Source organism: Lepidothrix coronata, unplaced genomic scaffold (assembly GCF_001604755.1).
Source record: "Lepidothrix coronata isolate B3197 unplaced genomic scaffold, Lepidothrix_coronata-1.0 Scaffold139, whole genome shotgun sequence".
NCBI lineage: Eukaryota > Metazoa > Chordata > Aves > Passeriformes > Pipridae > Lepidothrix > Lepidothrix coronata.
The window spans coordinates 2,388,102-2,411,917 of record NW_016690319.1 but is presented as its reverse complement, the minus strand read 5'-3'; the positions used below and the strand labels follow the sequence as shown (position 1 = coordinate 2,411,917).

The window sequence follows — 23,816 nt, the reverse complement described above, 5'->3', positions numbered from 1 at the left end:
TCTCACTTTTACTTTAGTAGATTCCCAGGCATTAAAAGAATTATCTAACACAATATCAAGAGAGTAAACATCCATTAACATCCCCATGTTCACACAAACAGTAGTCTGCAAAATGAGTCCAGGAGAGGTGGATCGCTGCCTGTTGGGCATTAAATCAGTCTTGCTTTAAAACAAACAGAGGGAGGTGGTTGTGCACATTAGAGACAGATACTGGGACTCCTTGCCAGAGTGTGTTTTGAATGCAAGAAGTGTACACAAGGGGAGACTGGGCTGCACTTCAAAGAGAGATCCGTTGGGTATTGCTACATTTTAGAAAGGCTCAGACAATCCTTTGGGCTGACAAGTAGGTGGGGATTGTGAGACTCTTGGTGGAAATTCTCAGATATACTTGCTTTGTTCTTACTCTTCCCTGGGTATCCACTTATGGCTCCTGCTGGAGAACAGCAGCCAGGTGAGCCCTGTGGTTTGAACAGAACTGTTGTACTCAGATATACCATCTTCTCAGAAAAACTTCCATGTGTCGTACTGAGCTATGAGAGGGGAAAATGCATGTAGCATCTATGTGGCTGTATTGGTTAGCACCACGTTTCTAGTTCCATTGCGTATCCTGATATCTTACTGCTTTTTCCCTTGTAGCTTTGGTCATTCATTTCTTTCTGTATGTTTGTTTTATCTGTAGCTGTTACAAGATTCCATATTGGTGTACACAATTCCTGTTCATTTCTCAAAGGACAGGATTTCAGACAGCTCTTTATTACATACCAAAACCCCGAACCCTGAACCATTTGCTTCTTTGTGCTCAGAATCTGCCTCTTACAGATTAATGTACAGATGAGCTGTCATGTTTTTCTGAATATTCTTTTTCTCTGATTAATTTTTTCTCATGTTTAGAAATTTGCACATAATGTCAAGCTCAGATTCTTGATGAGATAAATATATGTGTAATATTACTTTAATAGTTAATAGAAATTCAGTGTGTTTTTAAAAAGTGATTGCATTGATTCACAGAGGAGCACATTAAAATACATCAAGAACAAGGATAAAGATATTACACTGTATATTATGAGTTTCTTAATGTTGCCTTTTCTTACACATTAGAGACTTTTATAACTTTATTGTAATTATCTGCGCACTCTTCTTTCATGGTGATGTAATCTTTGTCCAAAAGATTGAAAATACTGAAATTTAATGTGTCTTGAAATTCATATTTTAAAATGTAATACTTAAATATTTTATAATATTGCCACTGTTAAAGCACGTAACAGTACAACAGTACTGGATTAAATAATCCTGGCTCTGTGTACTTCCACAAACATACATACACATGATTCTGAAATACTGAAAACCACATGATGGTTTCAGTAGACATCACTACTTCTATCTGTTAGTCCCTTTCTCTCACTCTACTAATTTTTTCTTATAGGCATTATCACTTTTATATTTTAAAATTTAGGAAAAAAATCACATGTTTTCAAAGGTTTTATTTAGCACATAGGCAGGATTTACATGTTTATGAAAAAGAGTCTGGCTAGTCTATGTTATCTGTGCTCCATCCTTCTGCTTATTCAACGATCACATGAACCTAGTTTAAAAGTTGAGAAACTCAATTGTGAAGTGTTTCCCTATTTTATAAGGAAGCATAAGAAGAAAATGCCATGGTATTATTTGGGAGAAAAGGGAAGGACAAGAAAAGAAAAGGAAAGAGGAGAGGAGAAGCAAAATAAAGGAGGGAAAATAAAATACTGTGAACTGACAGCAAGATTAATGAGAAGAAATGAAACCTAAACCTTGTGTGGCACAGGTAGTTTAATCTTTCCTGGCACAAACATGCATGAAAACTTTACATACTTTTACTTATAGTTACTTTGTGTGGTTTAAAATGCTTGAACAAAATACGAATTGGGTGTTAATTTTGTCAGGGAAGTGTCCTTTAATTGTAGCTTGGTTGCTTTTTTTTTTATCTCAAGTCATCAAGTAAAAATCATCCAGTGTTATCAGACTGGGTCCATACAAAGCTAGGCTACTTCATCAACCTACTGTGCACCTGTCAGTCCTAATCCTGATGCATTTGCCTTAGTTGATCTCTCTGAAGCCAACCCACTTCAGTGTCCTTAGATGCTTGCATACTTCAATGTCAAAAAAAAACCCAAAGCAATGAAGTGCTGTTGCCCTTGCTGCTCTGTTTTCAATAAACCTGAAGTATGAGAAAAGACAAGACATATAAAATTTTTGCAACCAAGTAAGTTAATGACAATTCAGAGATCGCTAAGATGTTCTCCTACTGCTACTATTTTGATTAGCTGCACAGTGAAATATTGTGTAGAGAAAATTTTCTGAGAGATTCTCCTCTGAGCGGTTTCGGAATGTAAAATAACTTTTTGTCATGAGAGGAAGTGTCTTTGTAACTGTAAAAACAGCAATCCTCTGACATCCTAGAACTGCTGATTTACCTTTTGCCTTGCAACTAAGCGACAGCCTGTTACTGAGGGTGAAAAATAAATGTTTACACTCCCCAAAAGAGTGTGAGCAATGTAATCAGCCTCTGAGGAGCAAGGACTGATTGCCTGTGTGGTCATAGCAGCTTTCATCACCAATGGATCTAGCCATCAGCTGGAGCTACTGTGGTATAAAGCACTAATAGTAATAACAGGAATGCAAATGCCAGCCTTGAGTGTAACAGGGAAGATCCCAAGCTAGGAAAAATAGAGTAATTCTCAGGGCACAGCAGGGGGAATTTAATGCAGTGCCTCTAAGGTTTTTGTGAGTACAGAGAACAGGCACTCTTTCAGTGTGTTTTGTGGTCCTATGCTGTCACTCTGAGATTCTGTCAGGATTCGTATACAGCTCGTTGCAGCAGGAAACACTATCCTCCTGCCTGGCTGGCTGGCTACCATCTCCAGTCTTTCTGGAAGAAACAACTTATGACTCTCTTCAGTTGTACTAAAAAAAGGAGAGGTTTTTTGTATCCCTTCCTTGACTACTGTTGGTGGATACTAGTAGAGAAGTAGGAAAAAACCCATAGAACTGAGATGAAAACAAATGAATTGTCCCATTGTTTTTATAGTTCTTTATAGACTGACATTCAGATAACACTGCATATCTGAGAACAGGTCTACCTTCACAATCACCCATTAGGAGTCTTTGGCCCATAATAAAAAAATTTGGAGGGATTCTCCTTGCCTGTGCTTATAGTTTAGCTCAGTGGGCAGTTCATTTGCTAAAACTTTTTCTGCTTCCATAAAACAAACCTTTAAAGAGCCTCTGAGGAAGTCTTTTGACTTGTTGACTGCTCAAATGCCAGTTATTGCTACGATGTGCTTTATGAAATTCTCGATGATTCCTTTACTTATGTTGACAAGAAGAGCTCTAGGCCCTGCTTATTAGTCACTCTTTACTCTGAAATAGGGCCTGTGTTTTCTGTCGTGGTTCATCCCAGTAGGCTGTACTGCTTCCTGCCTTAATTATAGCCATTTTAGCAGTAGCTGGAGGGAGAGAGAGGTGCTTCTCTTACAAGTAGGGAGCTCAGACAAAATTACATTATCATCCTTTATCAAAGATTTTGGTTTGACAAGACGAAGAGTAGATGTAGGAGATTTCAACTGTGTTCTTTGTTGGGGGGAGAAAAAAAGAAAAAAAAGCCTTTGAGAAATCCAGGCAAGATCTGTTAGAAAAAATGAGTTGAATAAATTTAACATAAAAAGGTGAACGGTAATTTAAGACATATCTGCTGTGCCACAGTGTAGAAAGTACAAGAAAAGGAGACAAAATATGAGACCCCTCAGTGGTAGTTCCTTACAACTTAATCCTTGTCTAGAAAAATTTGAATGTGAAATGTCCCTGGTGACTGAAGAGAATTTGTGAAATAAAGTGCAAACTTGTTAAATTAAATAAACTGTAGCTAACATGAGAGTCAGAATAGTGAGACAGATTTCAGAGGGAACTGAAAGGAAAAGAGAGGGTGCTGGGTTAGCCTTTGTGAACTCTGCCTGGGCAAATTCCAAATGATGGAAGAGGTAATAGAATCAGTTTCTTCTCATAGTTTAAATGTGTCTAGAATCATATTTTAAAATCCCACAGATGCTTTGCAAACACAGAAATTGGAAAATATGTTTTAATTTTTTTTTTTAAGTTATGAAGGGGTTTAGAGTTCTTTGTTAAAGTTAAAAATCTGTAAGCCCTGTGCGACACCCTGTCTGAATTCTTGGGAAACAAGTTTTACCATTGTAGTGAATGTATGGGTTTTGATTAAAATGAAAGGTAAAACAAGTACTTATAGGCTAAAAGACAGCAAAGATGACCTTTAATATCAAAGATAAATTTAGGTGAAAAAGTATAGAAATTTTTGCCTAATGAAATTGAACAGCCTGGATTATGAATTACTGATTTCAAGGACTAATAGCAAGACCTGAGTAACTGAGGCTATAACTGACTTTTTTAAATGAGGTCAAGAATTGCGTGGTGTCAGTGGTCTGCTCAAGAAACCAACAAAGCAAGGATCTATTTATGAGTGAATTATAGAAATGTCTGTATTTTTAGCACATATATTGCACATGCTTGACTTTTGCATTTATGTAAAGATGCAATATTATCCATGAAGGGAGATAACTGACGTGTGAAGGAAGACAAGGGAGAGTAGCTTTGTACTGAACCAGGTACATTGTCTGAGATTATACAAAGTATAGAGGAAGGGTGGGTTATAGTGCACAGTTCCTCTTCGTGCATGAAGAGTGAAGTGGGTAAGTTCAGTTCAGATCTTACAGAGGAGTTCTGTGCAGCTCCCAGTGAGTCTTGTCAGAACAATCCAGTCTCTTCCTCTGGGCTTAAATTTATGAAGTCAAGAGAATATAAAAGTGTTTGATTTATTAAAAAAAAATGATATTCTGTTCTTTTTTTTTAATTGCCTAGTGTTCTCTGGGTTACTTTCACTATTCTATTTTAAACCTGATTATCCTCCTACAAGTGATATTCTCTTGCCGTATTACCTGCATTTAGAGTTAGTTTTTAATTTTACCAAGAAAATCAAGTCTGAACTAGAGTAGATCTATAAAGCCAGAAGTAAGTAAGTAGGGGCAAATTCTGTAGGTAACTTACCTGCCCTGTGCATTGATTCCATGATGCTAGGTAGCTTCTCACACATGTTACTGATGTCCAGCTGAATACAGTGAGTAGAAGGAATGGACTTGTAACTGCAAACATCAGGTGAGCTTGTATTCCCAGCAGAAAAAAAGGTATACATTTGCATTTAAAATTAAATAACATCTTGAGAAAAGCTATAATGCTGTCAGGAACTAACATAGGATAACAGTATTTAATACTAACTATAATTAAGTTTCCTGAGTGTGTCCTTGGTTGGAAATGTTCCACTTTAATGGAAGTCTTAGGACAAAACTTTCAGAAACAGTCTCCATGATAGATCTGGAGACTGAAATCCAAAGTTATCTTGAATCATTTTTATCTAGAAATTACTGACTTACTATGCACTTATTTACTAATATGTTACTTTACTGAGTGAAATGTATGTAAAATTAACTCTTAGGTTGATTAAAACAGCAGAATCTTGCTATGATTAAAACCACCGTGGGTATCAGTCATCAAATGTCTGGAATTTGCTATTTTCTATATGCAAGTTAGACAGCTATTTTGTATTTGAATTTTTCTACATATAATATAAATTCTTTAAATATGGAATATGATCTGTGATGTATCATTTCTACAGCATTTAGTTTTGCTGCCAAGAAAGAGAAAGTGGGCTATATTTAGTTTTACAAATTTATCAACTAGTGGTGTCTCCATTTCTTCTATACCAAGGACTAAATAAATTATGACCACTTAGATCAAATCATGCAGCTTTAGTACTGTTCATTATGTACACCAGACCCAAGTGTCCATGCTCCTGTGATAAAATTAGCATCTCTGATACTCTGCTGTAACGACAAGTAGAGAAAGGCAGTAGGTAGCAAAAGCGGAACTGCTAAGCATGCCCACATAAGAATGTCACACTTAGGTAACAGAGTGTCCCTCAGGTCAGCCTACGATAAGAACAAAGTCAAACAAGGCTGAATCCTTGATGTTTTGTGTTTTAAGTATCTGAAAATTGTTCACGACCAGCCTCGACCTACAAGACCTCAAATGATCATATGAGCAAGGCAATAAATCGGTGGTAACTTGCCCGGGGGCCCATGTTGTAGTTGTGATGTTGTGAAAGTTGCATCTAGTGTTAGCCTGTCCACATAGATCTGCCTACTTGTTCAGGCTTCTCAGACGGAAAAATTTATATTTACTTGTACCGAAGGGGAACAATGGTGGCTGAATGGGCATGGCTGAAAGGTTCTGCATCGTATCAGTGCAGTCCAGTGGAGATGCACGGGAATACCACAGCATCAGGAGAGCTGGGGAACCACTTGCTTTCCAAAACTCCACACCTGAGCAAGATTTTGGCAAAGCCAACACTTTGTAGCCCTGCAGTATTTGCCAAACATCCAGGACGTGGCCTCCTGTTGTGGGACAGACTGATTCACCTTCCTGACAGAAATCAAAAATGGAATTTAGTGGGCATAGCAGAAAACCGTTTCTGTAGGAAAAGACACTTCAAAAATTATGATATCCAGAGGAATGGACAGCAGCTTTCGCAATGTCTACATGCTTCAACCTGGACTAGCACAATTTTACAACCAGGCCATACAAAAGCAAACTTTCAAGTCATGTCAAGTGCCCAGGAATACCAAAAAGAAGAAAAAAAGTGTAAAGGTAACTGGCATTATCATGCAGAGCACAGCAAATGCTGTATTAAAAAAATCCAAAAACCTCAAGCAAAACAAAGTTGTTATGTCATTGTTTATTATCAGGGATTTGGCCATTGGTAAAAGCATTATTATGGGGAGGGGTGTTTTCTTGTTACCAACTTTTTTTTTTTCATCAGGATAATTGTGATTTTTAGTTTTCCTTTTTATTTAATTTAGTAGCTTAGTGAAGAGCCCTGATGACAATGTGATGAGTACTTACTGGGGGTTTCTGTGTGATACCTAATACAAAATAATACCTGTTCTTTTAGAACTTTTTAAAAAGTATTCATCTTTCTCTTTATGGTCTTGGTAAGCTGATCAAAAATCTTTTCTGAACCTGGCCTTTTTTCATGAAGCATATCTTTGATACATGAAAAATGCAAAGGCAAAAGAAAGCATTCTTTTACTACTTTCAGTGTATTCATCTCTCACCTGTGACTGTGTTGTTTGCCGTCTTTCTTATTATTAGCCATCCCCAAAGCCTCAATAAGTGCATGTACAGAACTTAAATGGAACTTGTTGTTAGGATTATTCTTTACCTCACTAGTCAGGAGAATAAACCATTTTCTTTCATGTAGGTTGTTTTGTTCACATCAGCACAGCATTGAAGGAATTCCTTTTCAGAATCACAGTTGCTTAGGTATTAGCACAAATTTAGTGCTTAAGTTATTTTTATTCCTTTTTAAACTTGGATAAATAGTTCTTCATTGTTCTTTGCCTAAAAAATAATTACTGCATATTGGGAGGGGGGGATTACAAGTTGTTTTCTTTTACTTAAGTCTTGCGTCACTCCAGGAAGAAAGATTACAGTGTCAGGCAGGATATCACCTCATGAAAAAGTTAAACTGGTCTAAGTACCTGATTTCTTTAGATTTAGTTGTGCTTTACCTCAGAATGCCTCTTTGCTAACAGATGTCAGGTGTTGATCGCTTTAACGTCTTACTAAGGGCTGTCAGGAGGCTTCCAAACCCAGACAGTCCCATCCAGGAGTCTGTTAATTATGTTGTGTCAAGCTAAATTAGCCTGCTTTCTGCTTAGTTTTATTTTTGAACGAATAAAACTTTTCACCTTGAAGTTTTCACGAGGAGTTGGGATAGGGAATGACTCAGAAAAGGTACATGTTATAAGTATTGGTGGTTACTTTCTCAAGAGATAAGCTCTGTAATTAACTGATGTCTGCTAACAGGGTCTTCCAATTATGATATATGGGGAGGCTTAACAAATTGGGTTGTCTGGGTCACAGGTCTATAATTACTCTTAGTAATATTTGCTCAGAGACCATCTCAAAAGTTGTCAAACACTATTCAAGAATTTCATTAGCCCGCGTTGGCAGTCCTCTCAAGGAGCAAACAATTTCTGAAAGACCATGTGCTACCTACACGTTGTGAATACTGCAAGAAAAAGCAAGCACAAACCCTCGAGGAGTCCTGATGAGGAAAGAGCAATCTCCTTTCTCTTTTAACCAAATTTATTCAAGATGTCAAAAATATTTTGAGGGATAACTGGAATTGTAGTGAATCTGAACATTTAAATATAAACTATGACATTCTTTGTTATCCAAACAGACTGTTGAAGTGTTTCATTAAAAGGTGCATCACACTGGCACATTATGAGTCACATACAAATTTATTGGCATGTCATAACCGAAGTACAGTGAGTTTTGTGAGAGGAGCAGTTTTAGAGAAATAAGTAACTTAGGACATGTGGAGAAGAGAGGTGTGCTGCTGTCTAAGTGAAGTTTTCCTTGGTTTATACCAGGGGCAGCTAGTTTGAAGCTTGCCACATCTGTTGCAAACCCAAAGAAATTATTTTATGCTGGAAGGATTTGGCTCTTTTTCCTTCAATTGTATCACTTGCTATAATAAATGTAGCATAGACAAAATGGTGATTTATAATATCTTCAATTCCACTGAGACATACTCCAGGAACTGTCAATTGCTGTTGTAACTTTTCAACGCTGGAATTCCATAATTCTACCTGCTTTATGATTTAGTCACAAATAGCGTTTTCAAACTAAGATAAACACTATAAAGACTTAATTTTCTGGTTTTGTAAATGCTTGTTATTACTTTTGATTCTGATGTTTGAAGTTTTCTTAGTTTAATGTCTAACAATAAGTTTGCATAGTCACATTTTTGAGGGACCATTTTGAGTCTTTGATCATAGTATGTAAAGTGAATGAATAAGGTGATGCAAATACATATGTTAAAAAAAGATGGTAACTCATGTGGGCATGGAGATAGCTGTATGTGACAAATTATGTGTGTTGCAAAGGCTACATTAGTATTTCTGCTCAAAAGCTGTTACAGTTTTCAATATATTTTCCTTGCAATGTGAAAAGACCTGTCTGGGATGTGGCCCATGTTATGAAAGTACAGATTTGTGTTCTCTGGGAAAAGCAGTGGTCTAATTTTTTTTTCCCAAAACCATCGTCAGAGGTGGCTGAGAAAATGCAGGCAACAAGAAAATCTATAAATAGGAAATATAACAGTTATTTTGTAATGTGTAAAAATTTGTATTACAAAACCAGGAGCTGATAATACAAGTGTACGAAACTGTGAAGAGTTCAGAAAGGTATGTTTAATCCTTGCAACTACATGTTCAAATGTGCAAAATTTTTTTACCAAATCCTGGATTTTTATTTATCTCTATTCACACGTGAAGTGTGAACACAACCAACATAAGAGCCTTCCTTTTGGTCCTTTAGTAGTGGCACTCTGCCCTGACTAATTTGAATGCTCTGCAATGCTTCCCACGTACTGACATTGCCAAATCTTTTAGAAGTAGCATGTAGGGGCCCTAAGTGCTGCACTGAGATACTCAGGACTCTGGCCCAGGGATGCACAGTTTGGAAAAGGTCAGGAGAATAGGACTCCTGTGGGTAATATGCCACCTGCGCATCACACAGGTAGCTGAGGTGCACAGCGGAGTGGATTTCACTGAACAGTTCTTCTTTTCTGTGTCAGGCAGTTGGTTGGGCTGTAGCGTCCAGAGGATCGTCCGCAGGATTGCTGGCTTTCCTTAACATATCTATGGGTTCATTTTGGTGGGTTTTGTAACCAAGTTAAGAAGAGAACAGCAGCTTAGTGGGGTGTTTAATTGTTTGTAATTAAAACTCTTAGTCATAACTGTAAAACAGGAGTTGATGAAGAGCTGAATGGTCTAGTGTAAAGTAGTCTCTTCTGCAGACACCTCTTTTCAGGCATTCTCAGCCTGATTTCTGCCCACCCAGTGTAACATCACTGACTGCGCTGCACTAACTTCTGATTTACACCAGGGTGAGTATATAAAAACCTTTGGGGCATTCAAGGCCCATGTTTAACAAGTAATTTCTGCCTTTTTTAGTACAATGAACTGACATCTCAGACTGTGAGAAGTTTGAGCTCTGGATCCTTTGCTGTCACAGTATCAAAGTTTCTGTTTTATCACTGGCCTGTTTGCTTGAATTGAAGATTTTATTCTGATTATTTACATAATCAGACACTTGTGAACTAATAAAATTCCAAGTGCAATACTATATTGCTGAAGGCAATGAAAGCTCAACATGACATGAAGACTCTGATATTCAAACTGTAATACAAGACAAAGAAAAACTGTTAATATTATTCTACTCCATTTTCAGACTTTTGATAAAGACCCTGTCTGACTCTCTTTTATCAGACAATTCAAAGGAATACATGACAGGGACCTGCAGGATTGGACCCTAAGAAATTAAAATATTTTAGGATTATTTCAGTTTTAATAAGGATGTTAAGACTTTACAAAGTTCTTGCAAGGATGATCAATGAACTGACTCGTTTCCAAGAGAACAACAATCTGCAGTGCTATAAACCTCTATAATGTTAGCACTTTACAGGTAAGGAACCCACATTCCCTGGCAGTGTTTATCATTCTTTTTTTTGTTGTTGGAAAAGGCTTCCATCCATTTTTCTTTTTCTCCTTGTCCTTCACGGTTTCATATAATTTAATTTCCTTGCAGTATTACAGTAACTCTTGACAAAAATAGAACATATGACACATTTCTAAGCATTATTGACATAGCAATAGAAAATAAGAAATGTTTGAGGGATTTATTTTGGAACAGAGTGTAAGTCACAGGCTGTGCCATGTTGATGTACTATTTCCTCAGGTGCCATCCTGGCTGGAACAGCTCTGCCAACACACAGTCTCAGTTCTATTTAGTTTTTCAGTAACAAACCTAAATCAAATCGGGTAAAAAACCAAGAGAAGAAAAAATATGTGGGAATTTTGACTCTGCTGGCAAAGCAAGTCTACATGGGGGAAAAATTCCCAATAAAAATTTAAAGCCTACTTCCCCAAGGCTTTTCTGGGTGGTGTAGAAGTAGTCAGGTATTCTGCTCTGCTAACCTGTGAAACACAGCCTCACCTCTGTGCAAGCTCTAGCATAAATTCCTGTTACCTGCACAGGAGATAGTTTTGTGGTAAAGGAACAACCCATGTACTTGCACTTGCAGAATGTTTTCTCTCTGAGGAGTGTGGAGAAGTAAGGTCAGCAAGCTGTGTGCATTACATTTGTATGTGCTACACTATTACCAACCAATCGCCTAAATGGGCATGGTTTGGGGGTTTCTGTGCAAACAACTATTGCAGAATTTCTTACAAAACACAGGTATTTTTTATGAAGTGTTGAACATCCATTCGTGAAAAATCACATCCTGCCTGAGACATGCTTTTTATCACAAAGTCACTGTAAAATCTAGATGATGGACCTGAGCTAAAATGAAAAATTAACTTTTTCATTGCTTTTTCACACTGTATTTCACAGTGGTATTTGTTGAGTTAGATAATGGTAAGTGAATGAGGGTTCATTTGGGTTTTACTTCTGGAATTTCAGTAACTATTAGTGCTCTTAATGAAGTAAGATATTAGTTTAAATTGTTAGAGTCTTAGCAGAATAAGTTCGTTTGGAAGCAACTTTATTGACTTCAATAGGACTAATCTTGGTAGAGTTCATTTTGACTTACCAAATATATTATTATTTTCTGAGCAAGTTAATAAGAAATGTGTGTTAAAGATGCTTCTTTTGCAGTTAGAGCAGGGAAAAAAATCCAATCATCAATTTAAACTTCTCTGATCGAAAGCACTTGTCCTGAATTTGGTAATAATTAGGCACTGATTGGCAACCTTCTTATTCAGATAGGTTAATTACAGTTGTACGTTGGAAGGGAAAATGTTTCTCTGTTGGCTCTTTGCATTAGTCTCAAATATTCACGATATCAGATAGAGAGAAGTATGTACATGTCATGCCCAGTTCTTACCTATTGCTCTGAACTTTTTAGGACCATTTAGGTGTATGTTCATCAAAGTTGTTTGATGTATACTTAAGATCATAGAAGAAAAAGGGCCAAGTTACGTGGTAATTTTGGCAGTCCTTTAGTTTAAAATGAGTGAAATAAGAAAACTAAGATCTCATTATGAAATCAGTAATAATTCTGCTTCCCAGTAATAAGAACAGATATTAGAAAGGGTTACTGTCTTGTTACTGACTTCAGAAGTTTTATCGTATTTTAGCTGTGCTGTAAAGAAAAAGCACATTTTACCTGGAAAAAAAATAGCAGTTAATATAAGTTAAAAATAAAATAATTTATTTTAGATCAAAAACGAATGGCTTAATAAAGAAGGTATATTGACCATATTGAGGTTTAGGGTGCATTAAGCAATTAAAAGATCATACAGTTTTTGTTGTAGTGGCATTGACATGTTCATAGGTGAGCCAAATTGAGCAGAAACCCTCCTTCTTCTGCTGCGTCTGTTGTCAAAAAAAATACTCTTCTAAAAGTACTCTGTTACTGAAACAGAAAAGATAACAAAGCAAAATAGCAAAGCAATTAGCTTATTGATAATATATAAGCAGTGTTCTTTTTACTGATTATATTATTTTGAATTTTCCCACCTGTTGAACTCAATAGAAATTACTTCTTGAAATGACTGAAGTTCAGCAAAGCTTCTTTCTCATAAATGCATTACCAGGCAGTGGGGTGGATTGTGTACGTGTGGAAGGCTGGGGAGATTCATGCGTGTAATTCTGTAAAACAAAATCAATAAAGCTGATGACAGATTAAGTTGCTAAATTTTGTAAAACTAGACTACTGTTCGGGTCATCAGCACAGCACTATTGGATTTTCTATGGTTTAATGCTGAAAAACAGGATTATTGATTTTAGGATTTTCAGCGTATCCCCTCTGGGAGTTCTTAAGCAGTCTTTATAATTCTTCACACTTAAGTTGACAACTACAGTGACATAACTGTGTCCTCGCCTTAGTAATCATTTTCTAATCATATTGGAAAAGACTGGAAATGGTTTATAAAATGATTATTCCGGACAAACAGGGGAACAGGAGGGTTGTCGGGATGTCGCTTCTTTGTCTGGTGGTCATTGCTACCTGCCTGCCATCTTCCCTTGGAATTAACTTACAGTCACAGATTAAGACCTTTGACTGTCATAAATCTGCTTCCCAATATGTTTGACTGGCAGGGGAGTTCACAAGCCGTCCCAATATAAATAGGATTTTAGCACATCAGGTGCCGCTCCGAAGTAAAACGGGCTGTTTTGCAGTCGACTTTGTTGGTGTATATTCATCGCTCCTCTCCCGACCCATGTGTATGCATGCCTGCGTGTGTATGCATGTGTGTGTGTACGTAAAGTAGAAGCTGAGATAGGCTAACAAAATGAACTACTGTATGCAAGAAATATATGAAGTGCACCCAGCTGCTAGTAGCAATTGCTACATGCAGTCCACTGATTATTGCACATATATTGAAGATAATCAGGGTTACAGCAGTTGTGATGCTCAGGTCCTGCACAGTAACAACATATATATGGAACAGGCCTGGGCGGTGAATCAGCCTTATACCTGTAGTTACCCTGGAAACGTGTTTAAAAGCGAGTACTCTGACATGGACATGGCCCTGAATCAGTACAACCAACCTGAATATTTCACAGAAGAAAAACCTACTTTTTCTCAAGTGCAGTCGCCATCGTACTCTCAGAAGAAAGGTAGGGGCATTTTATTTAAATAACAAAAAAAAATAATCTGTTTTTGTTTTTGTTTTGCTTTAAACTTACAGTTGCATCAGTTGGCTCAGATGCATCTTTGAATGTGAAGGCTGCCTGTTCAAAATTGAAAGCAGCAGTAATGTAGGTTGCTAGGTGATTGTAAGGTTTTCGGTGAGCGATGAGGATTTCCAAGCACTTTTTCTTAATCTGTAAGAGACATTTGCAAATACGTTGCTTATTTTCTTCTTTCTGGGGCTATTAAGTTTGTTTGCTATTCACCAGTGAGCTAGATAAGAAAGTTTCTCTTCTGAAATGTCGTCATTATATATTCTATGTCTTAAAGCTGTGTTTCTGATTACATACAAACAGCATAAGTCCTCATTTTCAGTAAATGTGAACTCTGTTTACTCAACAACTCGGGCAAAAGATTTTGAAAATAGAACTGTAAATATGTAGGGGGAAATGAGTTACTGTCTTCTAAGTGAAAACCATGTAGTTTCTGATTATGCAAAGCAAAAAAGACTGAGAATTCAAGAATATACCTGTGTAAGAAAGACTACTCTGCATCCAGAAAGTTGATATAATCAATATGTTTGTGAAGGGCAATTAGAGTGCAATGTCTGCTCCCTCTCAGGGTTAAATCATTGACTTGTTTTAGAATTTACTCTTTTGCCTCCAAGTAAGTAAAGGAGATTTAAAAAGAGCCCCAAAATACCAACAAACAGTTAGATATGTTTTCGGTGTGTTTTTTTCTGAACTCAGTCAAACTGACACATACAGAGTATATGTCCTCCGTGTTTCTTTAAAATCACATTATTAAAGAATAAAAATAAACAGTCTATTGTACCACAATAATCTTTTTTTTCTGTTAAGACCAGATTTTCTGTATGCAGTTATCCAAAAACCAGATGAATCTGATGTAATTAGGTGGATAGGGAAAACACCATTTACTACTTTTAAGGTAGCTTTGTAGTGAAAAGTAGACTGTGTAATTTTATTAACTACATGGAAAACTGAAATATTTTCCTTTGGGCAGACAATATTCATTAGTACTTGGTGCAATAAATCTGTATGTTCAGTAGAAAAATGTCTTAATTTTATACTTCAAACAGCATCATATTTCATAATAAAGGAAATGGTTTTTTAAATCGTTTTCTGGGAAGCTGTAACAACATCATCAAATTGTAGACTAAATGTAGTTGTGGGTAATGCATGTTTTTATGTTTTGCAACATTTTAGGTGCTTTTTAAGTCTATCTGCTGTTGTGTTTTGTATAAATGAATTCACGGCTCTTTGTAGACTTTTCCCATGTCTTATTTTCAGTTAAAGAAAAAGTTTATCTCAGGATTAAATTAGAAAAAATAAAGATTTGTTAATGCAAAGTCAGTGAAGGAATATATTTTTCATAAGTTTAAAGGTTATAAATAATAATCGATAGACCTAGGTCAGAGCTTTAAGTTTTTTCGGTACTCAGACATCTGACATCTGCTCTGTTTAAAGTTTTCGTACTTGTTTGGTTGAAAGAGTACAGAGTTGTTCTTAAAAACTGTGTGTCTGCCTTTGTTTCCTACCACCTCCGTTTCACTAAGAAATGGTAGTGAATTTTGGAGGAAGCTGAATCTCAAGCAGGCTTTTAATTGATCATTCACAGAGGCAGAGCAATGTGCTTTGGGATTTTTTAGATCCTTATTACTGTGATAATCAATAAAAAGTTGCCTCCCTTCTGTCAAACCTTTGCAAATGCTGAGTTTGTTAAGCAGAAGAGATCTAAACTGCGTGGAACATGTGCATTTTTTTTTTTTAATTTCCATCTTTTAACCAAGCTATCATAAAACTAACGAATCTTTTAATCCTGTCCTAAGAACAGAAGGCTTTTCACAGGGCATGTGTGTCTGTATTGATCCAGAATTGATTGGGGGGGCAAGACAGTTTGTTAGAGAAGCCTTGGTAATAGCCCATTAAAACAAAATTAAGTCCCAAAGCAGGTGTTCATGAGGAGTCTTGATTGTTGCAGTTGGTATTTTTGTTAGTCCCTTGAAATTTGTCGTAATCTCAATAATATGCTGTTCAAATCAGATTGTACTTTACAGCAGCACATGGACTCCTCTCCTATCAAAACTTTTGCAAGTTACTTAATGGTTGAAGTCTTGTTTCCCCTCTGAGAAGAAAAAAAAAATCAACATTTTATATGCTGAAAAGCTTTTCATTTATGGAGGAGTATTTAATTACTTCTCTATCTTTATGTCACTTCAAAAGAATTCAGAAAATAACTTGAAAAACAAGAAACCAAGACCCCCACAATGTGTCACTAAAGGAAAAAAAAGTATTTAGAAAGTAAAGCTAGTTATTGTAAGATATAAGAAAGCTACTTCAGTTATTACAGTACGTTAAAAACTATTATTTCCTGACTGTCTGTCAGAAATTCTGATGAAAGAATTGACTTTGAAAGAAAAGAATTGTAGTCCAGAAAATCAAGAGGTGGAGGTGTAGTTTTAGCTTTGCATCTGCTTGTTGCTCCATTACCTTTTGTGCTCTAGTGCATGCTGTTAAAAGGTGGTAGCACAACATTTGTGCAAGAGCTTACTGTTTTATCGAGGAAACTCTTTTGGGCCTGATCCTACCCTAGGAAACAGGCAGCCAGAAACACTTTGTTTTCTGCTGTTTTCTGCATAATGCTGTGAAATCTGATAAGCAGAACAGGGCTCATCATTGTGAGAACGAGATGCTATTCTCAGTTTTGTCCCAGAGAGCTTAAACTGGAATATTTTTCGTCTCTTACGGTACTTCCAGCCACGGTGAACTTGCAGTGCTGCATGCTGGGTGGGTGATGCTCTGGGTGAGCCTGTGCCACCCCACCCTTGTGCAGAGGCTGAGCAGATAGGCAAAAATGTCCCTGGATCTCCTCACACCACCCGTACTGTGAGGAGAAGTGCCCAGTGACAGGGTAGAGATAATGCAGTTAGGAAAGTGCAAAAGAAATATGTACAGGAGTCCGGAAACCTCAGTCTCGCCACATTTGGTGTGCGCACAGTGTTTTGGACATTTGGACAACGTGGGAAACAGGTCTACAAAGTTAAAACAGGATGAGAGTTGGCTTTCACTTTCCTTTGAATGGTCATTTCCCGGACAAAGTTAATGAACGATGCCTGCAGGTGTCTATGAAGTCAGGTTTTAACTTTGGGTTCTGTGGGAGTAGACAGCAGTGAGCAAAGGCTGCTCCCCACACCGAGGGTTTGCAGGTGGGAATTCTCGAGTCGGGCTGTAGCAGCGCCGGCTCCTCAGCCCTGCCTCTCACTTTGCTTCCCAGATACCAGGCAGAGTTAATGCCGTCTTTTGTAGGGCTGTTGGTATGGTGGGAGAAAGGGTCTTTTAAGGTTATTTTTGTTGTTGTTGTTGTTATAATTGTAATTGTCGTAATTATTTCTCCTTATATTTTTTCAGGCAATTTATGTGCAGCTGAGAATACGTACTGTGTGAGTGCTAGAGTATGTGCCTGAATTTAGTCCAAACTGCATTCTCAGCGGTGTGAAAATATTAGGGTACTTTCTGAATAGCTAAGAAAGTGGAACACAGAGGTTATGTCAAAATGTCACTTCATCAGTGCAGGGAGTACGTGTACATGTAATCAACTTACAGAAACACTGAGCATTTGTCATCTTGGCCTTTGTGGCAGAGCAGCTCCAAGAATGTTGACAATTATTTGAAGCTTAAAAATGTTAATTTTGCTCTTGACCACCACTCTAAGGAGATAGCACTGGTAAGAAAAATTGAATAATTCAGCAAATCATTATGCATTTAGAATTATATGTTTCTTTTGTAGTAAAGTCGATGGGAACATGTTTTCTTCTACTTTACAGTACCTTTCCATAAACAGATGAAGGATGGGAAAGTGAACTAAGTCATACTTCTCTTTGTTCAGTGAGACTTAGATTTCTAAATAAATCACTTTCTTGCAATACAAAGCTTTGTTGATAAAACATTTAAATTTGGGTGGGGCAGGGGGAAATGGCATGGTCTGACTTACAGTGGTGTATTTTTTACCTGTAGTTGGTAATGGCTGCAAGTACAGTACTGATTGCAGCAGTTAAGTGATAACACAGTTTGAGCTAAAATGTTTTCATCACATCTATGCAAAAAGCACTGTTGCTGATAAGGTTTCTGAATCAGCCCAAAGAACACGGTTAGTACATTGAAAAGTCATTAAGGGAAAAGGGGCTATAAAAATGTTTCAGATTTGATCTTTGCAGAATCTCTTGCCAAATTTTAGTAATTCCATAAATCAAAGAATGCCAACAAAGATCAAAATTGAGGAAAAGCAAGCCAGCTAGCTAACAAGACATATGTGAACCTGTTCAACAATATTCTCAGAGAAATAAGCCATTTTTCTCAGTGGGAGTAATTTAAAGGAAGTGGGAAACAAGGATCAGTGTATCAGCCCAGCCTTTCAGATCAATATTGATAACAGCACAAACAAGAATGGAGTATGCTTTTTCTCTCTCAGCTCTGTGCTTTCACCATCAGTCTACTTAAGCTTTTTGTACACAAGTATGTCAAGGATGATATCTGGATGGTCCTTGTAATTTTTTATAATTTGCAAAGAGTTCAAGGTGACTATGGAAGCAGTAAAACAGCAATATGAATTTTCATTTCAGTTTTAATACAACTGGGGATTCTCAAGGTAGTAATTATTTTCATCTTTTTAATTTTTGTACTGCAGTGTCTAGTAAGTGAATACCAGCTTACTGATAAGTCCTAAACTCCTCATTTTAGTGTGTGGTCTGTAGGCATGCAAACCACAACAGATGGGGGAAAGAAAGATTTCAGGGAATATATTTTAATTAATAACTCTAGTAGTATACGGGGGAAATTAAAATACTGAATAATGGTCTTAAAACACAAGTGTCTTTGTGCAATAGCTGCAAATGGCGTTTTCTGCCTACAATGTATAAGTCTGTGGTGGATCAGGAACAAGCTAGTAAGGAACATCTGGTATACAGGCATAATTTGTTTGCATTAGTGTTACTCACATCCCTGTTTAACAGTCAAGTGTGATTTGGTTCTAATAATTTTTTAAGGTGTGAGTTAATTCCCTAACCCAATATCATGTTATCTGTACAGACAGAGACCTGGCAATATAAAGTCTGTGCAGTGATGCTTTAACAAAACTGAAATTGGTTCTTTACTTTTCTCAAAACATGCTGCCTTTTTTTTTTTTTTTCTGGTAATGTGTGCCAGGTACAGAGGAAAAAGAAAACCAACCACTATAATTTTTCATGGTTTGTTTTAGTTTAAATAGATTTCTTTGCCCTGTTACATGGATGAATAGCCACCAAGTGTCTCATTTGTGTCTCTCTAACCTCTTACACTGCGCGGGGTCACATATGCTGCTTTAAGGTGTCATTCCTGCAAATGGTGATTCAAGAGTGTATCCATACAGTATTAATGAAAGAGTACCTCAGATGACTGCGTAGGTTAGCAGATCTCCTTCTGTCCTTATGTCTGCTTGGGGCAAACTCATTGCGTGTTTTCCTATCGAAGGGAATTGTTCCTTGCTGTACCACTAGAAAGCTACAGTTACAATTTTGAAAGGTATTGTAAATCGCCATCATGATTGACTATAATGGATTATATGACATACTCATCTAGATAGGTTCAACTGGTCCTGCTGAGTACTTAGCTTTGCCAAGACAGTAAGATTAGGCAGAGTGGCAGGTGGGAGTCTGGGGAGCAAAGATGTTGCTTTAGGCTACAAGGGAAACACCAGACACGGCAGATCAAGATCATTCATTGTTATTCTTCACTCAAAGCAAAGATCCAAGATGGGCATTGGGATAAACATTGTCAAGTATGACTTGACAGATAATTAACTTTCAGGATCATACAGGATGCACCAAATGATAGTCCATGAGGATGCTGAAATGCAGCAGACAGAGGCTTGAAAGAGCAAGGAATTATGTTGGTTGTTATTGTACAGTTCAATGAGGTTGATGTTGCTCTTGAATGGTTCCTCATAGCTGTTTACTTAGCAGGTTTTGACCAAGAAATAAAGGATGAAATATGAACACCAGAAGTAGGAACCTACCCAATGTTCCCATGAGATTTCTTATCAGACATTCTTCTTTCGCAAGAGAGCACCTGAATTACTCTGTCCAGCATCTGCTTTCCCATGTAGGGGTTTTTATTTTTGGTTCAGAGTTATGCACACATGAAGCAAAAGTACTTGCCAATGTGAGAGCAAGTTCCTATTAGTGGTGCAAGGAGTGAGACAAGCCTGTTGCTCTGCTTCTTCCTCAAACCATTTAACAGATAACTCTGCTGCCATCCACAGCTTCCTCAAGAATCTCCATTTGCACTATTCATTTCTTTCATGCTGGTACCATGTTTAGAAAAACAGTGTTGAATTTCTTCCTGCTGATACTGTTTCTAACTCTGAGAAGCAGCAAAAATGCACTGAGGCTGCTTATCTACACATCTTTCAAATGAAATTGCATTGAATTTATACAGAGGTTATACAGAATATTTGCCACTACTAGAAATTATTTGCAGTGGACATTCCAGTTTGTAAGAACTGAATATAAATCCCCTTATTCCTTTTAGAGTGATATCTGTTTGTCTGAATTATATCTTTTAAAAATTGAACCTACTGAAGGTTCAATTTTCCTGCTTTCTAGCTGTTTCTGACCCCATTAGCTGTTGGAAAGAGTGTTAAAAATATACAAAAGTGTAGATCTGTAATAGAAAGAAAAGGTATGTGTATTGCACACTTTTATTGTCAGTGATTTCTTGGGATAAGGTTTTTCTATTCATGTTTCCTGTTGAATCGGTAGAAGAGTTCCAAATGTGTGCTTCCCTTGTGACAGGGGCGCAGTCCTGCAAAAGTAGTGAACATAATATTTAAGTAGCTTAAGTAGGTGGCACTTAGCACTTCTGATGCAGGAAAACAGGGAGTGGTTTCATGTGAGGATACCATTTTTAATCTCTGACTAGGAGTGCTTATAGGAGATTGTCTTTTCTGCCAGACTGGAAACTGTTTCCTGGGTTGGATAAAGTCCTGAAACTCCAAGAAGGAGGTGGACAGCAGTGCTCATGTGCATGAGCTACTGTATATATTTAAGGAAGTGGTTTAGACAAGTGGTCTTCTGCTCCTCCAGCAGAACAAAGTTACCGTTACATGAGCAGTACTAACCAGATTATATACTTAATGGAATATCAAGACATTTAATTCAGAAGCAATTCTTAAGGAAGCAAACCAGGGATACTGAATTTTGGATGACATAGTTTATGCTACATAAAGTCTGCATTTCATGAATAGCAGTAGCCAGCAATAACAAGAAGCCATTGATCTTTGTGAGAAATTTAGGGGAAAATTCTGCATCCCTTTGCTGCCTCTTCTGCCTCCTCTATCAGTTCTGTGATGTGTATGTGTTGCATGTGCAGAGGCAGGTGTGAGCAAAGTGGGGGCAGGATGAAGATAATAGCCTCTGCTAATCCCCCACTGGCATAATGTCCATTAGGAGTCAGTGATGTAAATTGGAGTCGAAACCCTGCTGTCTCTCAACCCTCAATGTCACAGAACCAGCTCCACATGGCCACCAGTCTATCCAGGCATAACCTGTTCATCCTGGAGAAATGCAACCTGAATGTAAATCTGATCTCTTGCTGTATTGTAGACTGGTATGGTACATCAGTAAGATCTAAGCTCATTCCCCCACTCCCCTTTCAGATGCCAGTATCGGCAGATCTGAGAAACCCATACCTAGGCATGGCTTCAGAGTGCTACTGCTTCCTGGCTTTACAAAAGAGGGATATATGTTCCTCTATAATTTGAGGTTCTCATAATTATGCTCAAACTAGGCCATACAAATATTTTCTGCCTTCTTTACTTTCACCTAATCTACTCACCAGCCTCCATAACATTTAAGTGTTTTAAGCTCAGTTAATTTCAACTGTTTTCTCTGTGATTTGGGCTTTCCTTTCTGGAGAACCTCTGGAAGTATAGTCTTAGGAAGGCACTTTAATTTAAGCCCTCTGTTACTGATCTGATGCTCTGGCATGTTAGTTGCAGGAAGATGATGGCCACCCCTCTTGCAGCATCCTCCAAAAGCCTTCTGCTGCCCTGAGTCTTGTTGCTGGTTGCCTTCCTTGTGACCAGTGTCGCAAGGCCCTGAGCTGTATGGAACTGTACTGGTGTGGGGGCTGCATAAAGACAGCAAGCTTGAAGTCTGGCCTAACATGTGGTGCTACAGATGGGTTCAGCAAACCAGTGGCAGTGGATAGTGTTACAAGCAGCCACATCCAAAGGAGTCTCCCTCATTGCACTCATAAATTGCACTCAGACAGTTGTCAGGTGATGCAAAACTGGGAGGAGTGGCTGGGACACCAGATGGATGTGCTGCCATTCAGGGCAACCTAGGCGGGCTGGAGAAATGGAATGAGACAAATCTTTTGAAGTTCCATCAAAGGGAAATGCCAAATTCTGCACTGGGGGAGGAATAATAAACGCAGCAGTACAGGCTGAGTCCTGACTGGCAGGAAAGTGCTTTTGGTTGAAGTACTTGGCGGCTCCGGGTGGGCAGCAAGTTAAACATGGGCCGGCCGTGTGCCCTGGAGGCAAGGAGTGTCAATGGCATCCTGGTCTGCATTAGGAAAATCATCACCAGCAGGCTGAGGGATGTGATTCTTCCCTTCTGTTCAGCTCTAGTGGAATACATTGCAGTGCTGGGTCCAGTTCTGGGCTCCCCCAGTACAAGACAGACATGGACATATTGGAACAAGTCCAGCAAAGGGCCGCAGAGATGGTGAACTGGAGCATCTGTTCTAGGAGGAGAGACTAAGAGAGCTGGGGACTGTTCAGCCTGGAGCAGAGAGGGCTCGGCAGGGGATATCAATTTGTGTAAATACCTGATCTCCCATACAGTAGAAGACAGAGACAGACTTCTCAGTGGTACCCAGTGACAGGACAAGTGGCAATGAGCACAAATAGAAATACAATGAATTCCTTCTGAGAACAATAAAATAATATTTTCTTTTCACTGTGAGGGTGACAGAGCACTGCATGGATTACCCAGAAAGTTTGTGGAGTCTCCATCCTTAGAGGTACTCAAAAGCCATCTGGGCATGGCTCTGGACAGCTGGCTCTAGGTGGCCCTGCTTGAGCAGGAATGTCGGACTAGATGACCTCCAGAGGTGACTTCCAACCTCAGCCATTCTGGGAATCTGTGAAAAGTTTACAACACTTCAATGATCTTATGCAGTTACATAAATAGCTGCACTTTCCTCTCTCCCCTCAAAGGGAATCTGAGATCTCTGTGTTACATCTTCACAGGGAGATTTTTCAAAAGAAAAAGTTATGTGCCATAACTCCATTAGTTATGATTCATATGAACGCTGATTTTGAAAGGTTTGTATTTTTCCCTGTTTAAAAGTTGTGTTTAGTTTAAAATTACTTTTTGGTTGCCATCAGAATTGCTTTGGTTTTTTGCTCAGATTGAAAATATGTTTATGTTATCAAAGCAAATGCCATTGTGGGAAAAGAACCAAGCATTGCCAATGTTTTTCACAGTAGTAATATTTGATTTCACTTGTTGGATCTGGTAAACCACTTCAGAAGAGAAGATTTCATTCTAACACATGCATATACACACATACATATATTTGAATGCCCACATATTTTGCCCTAAATTCAGACTATATTAAATGTTCCTGTGGAACACGTCCAGGTCAGGCATGATCAATACAGCTTGGGCTATCTGTTGCTAGTACTCCTCTGTTTTAAAACAAACAATCTGTCAGTAAATATTTCTTGCTACCAAGTCCCTGAGTCATGCTGAAACCTGGGATCTCTTCTGCAGTGTAAAAGTATATCAGTTTTTTTCTGAAATATAAAAGAGAAATATGTTGTATGTCTCCCTGCTACCTTATTATCTCACACCAAACTTTTTGAGGTAACAATAAATATTTTTTTGAGGTAGTATTTCACTCAGGAGAGAGCAATCATGTTCTGACTTCTCCCTCTT

At 37.9% G+C, this 23,816-nt stretch overlaps 1 protein-coding gene across 4 annotated transcripts in view; it reads left to right on the top strand.

Annotated features, from left to right (window-relative positions):
- Positions 1-23,816, top strand: part of THRB (thyroid hormone receptor beta) — a 128,652-nt gene that overhangs the window by 81,782 nt on the left and 23,054 nt on the right. For 2 of the 4 annotated variants that reach the window (XM_017827443.1, XM_017827442.1), the window contains exon 1: positions 13,332-13,800. The exons of the other annotated variants lie outside the window; for them this stretch is intronic. In XM_017827443.1, the coding sequence (XP_017682932.1) occupies positions 13,473-13,800 (328 nt within the window). In that variant the 5' untranslated portion in view covers positions 13,332-13,472. Of the gene's footprint in view, positions 1-13,331; positions 13,801-23,816 lie in introns of those variants that run through there. 4 annotated transcript variants of the gene reach the window in all.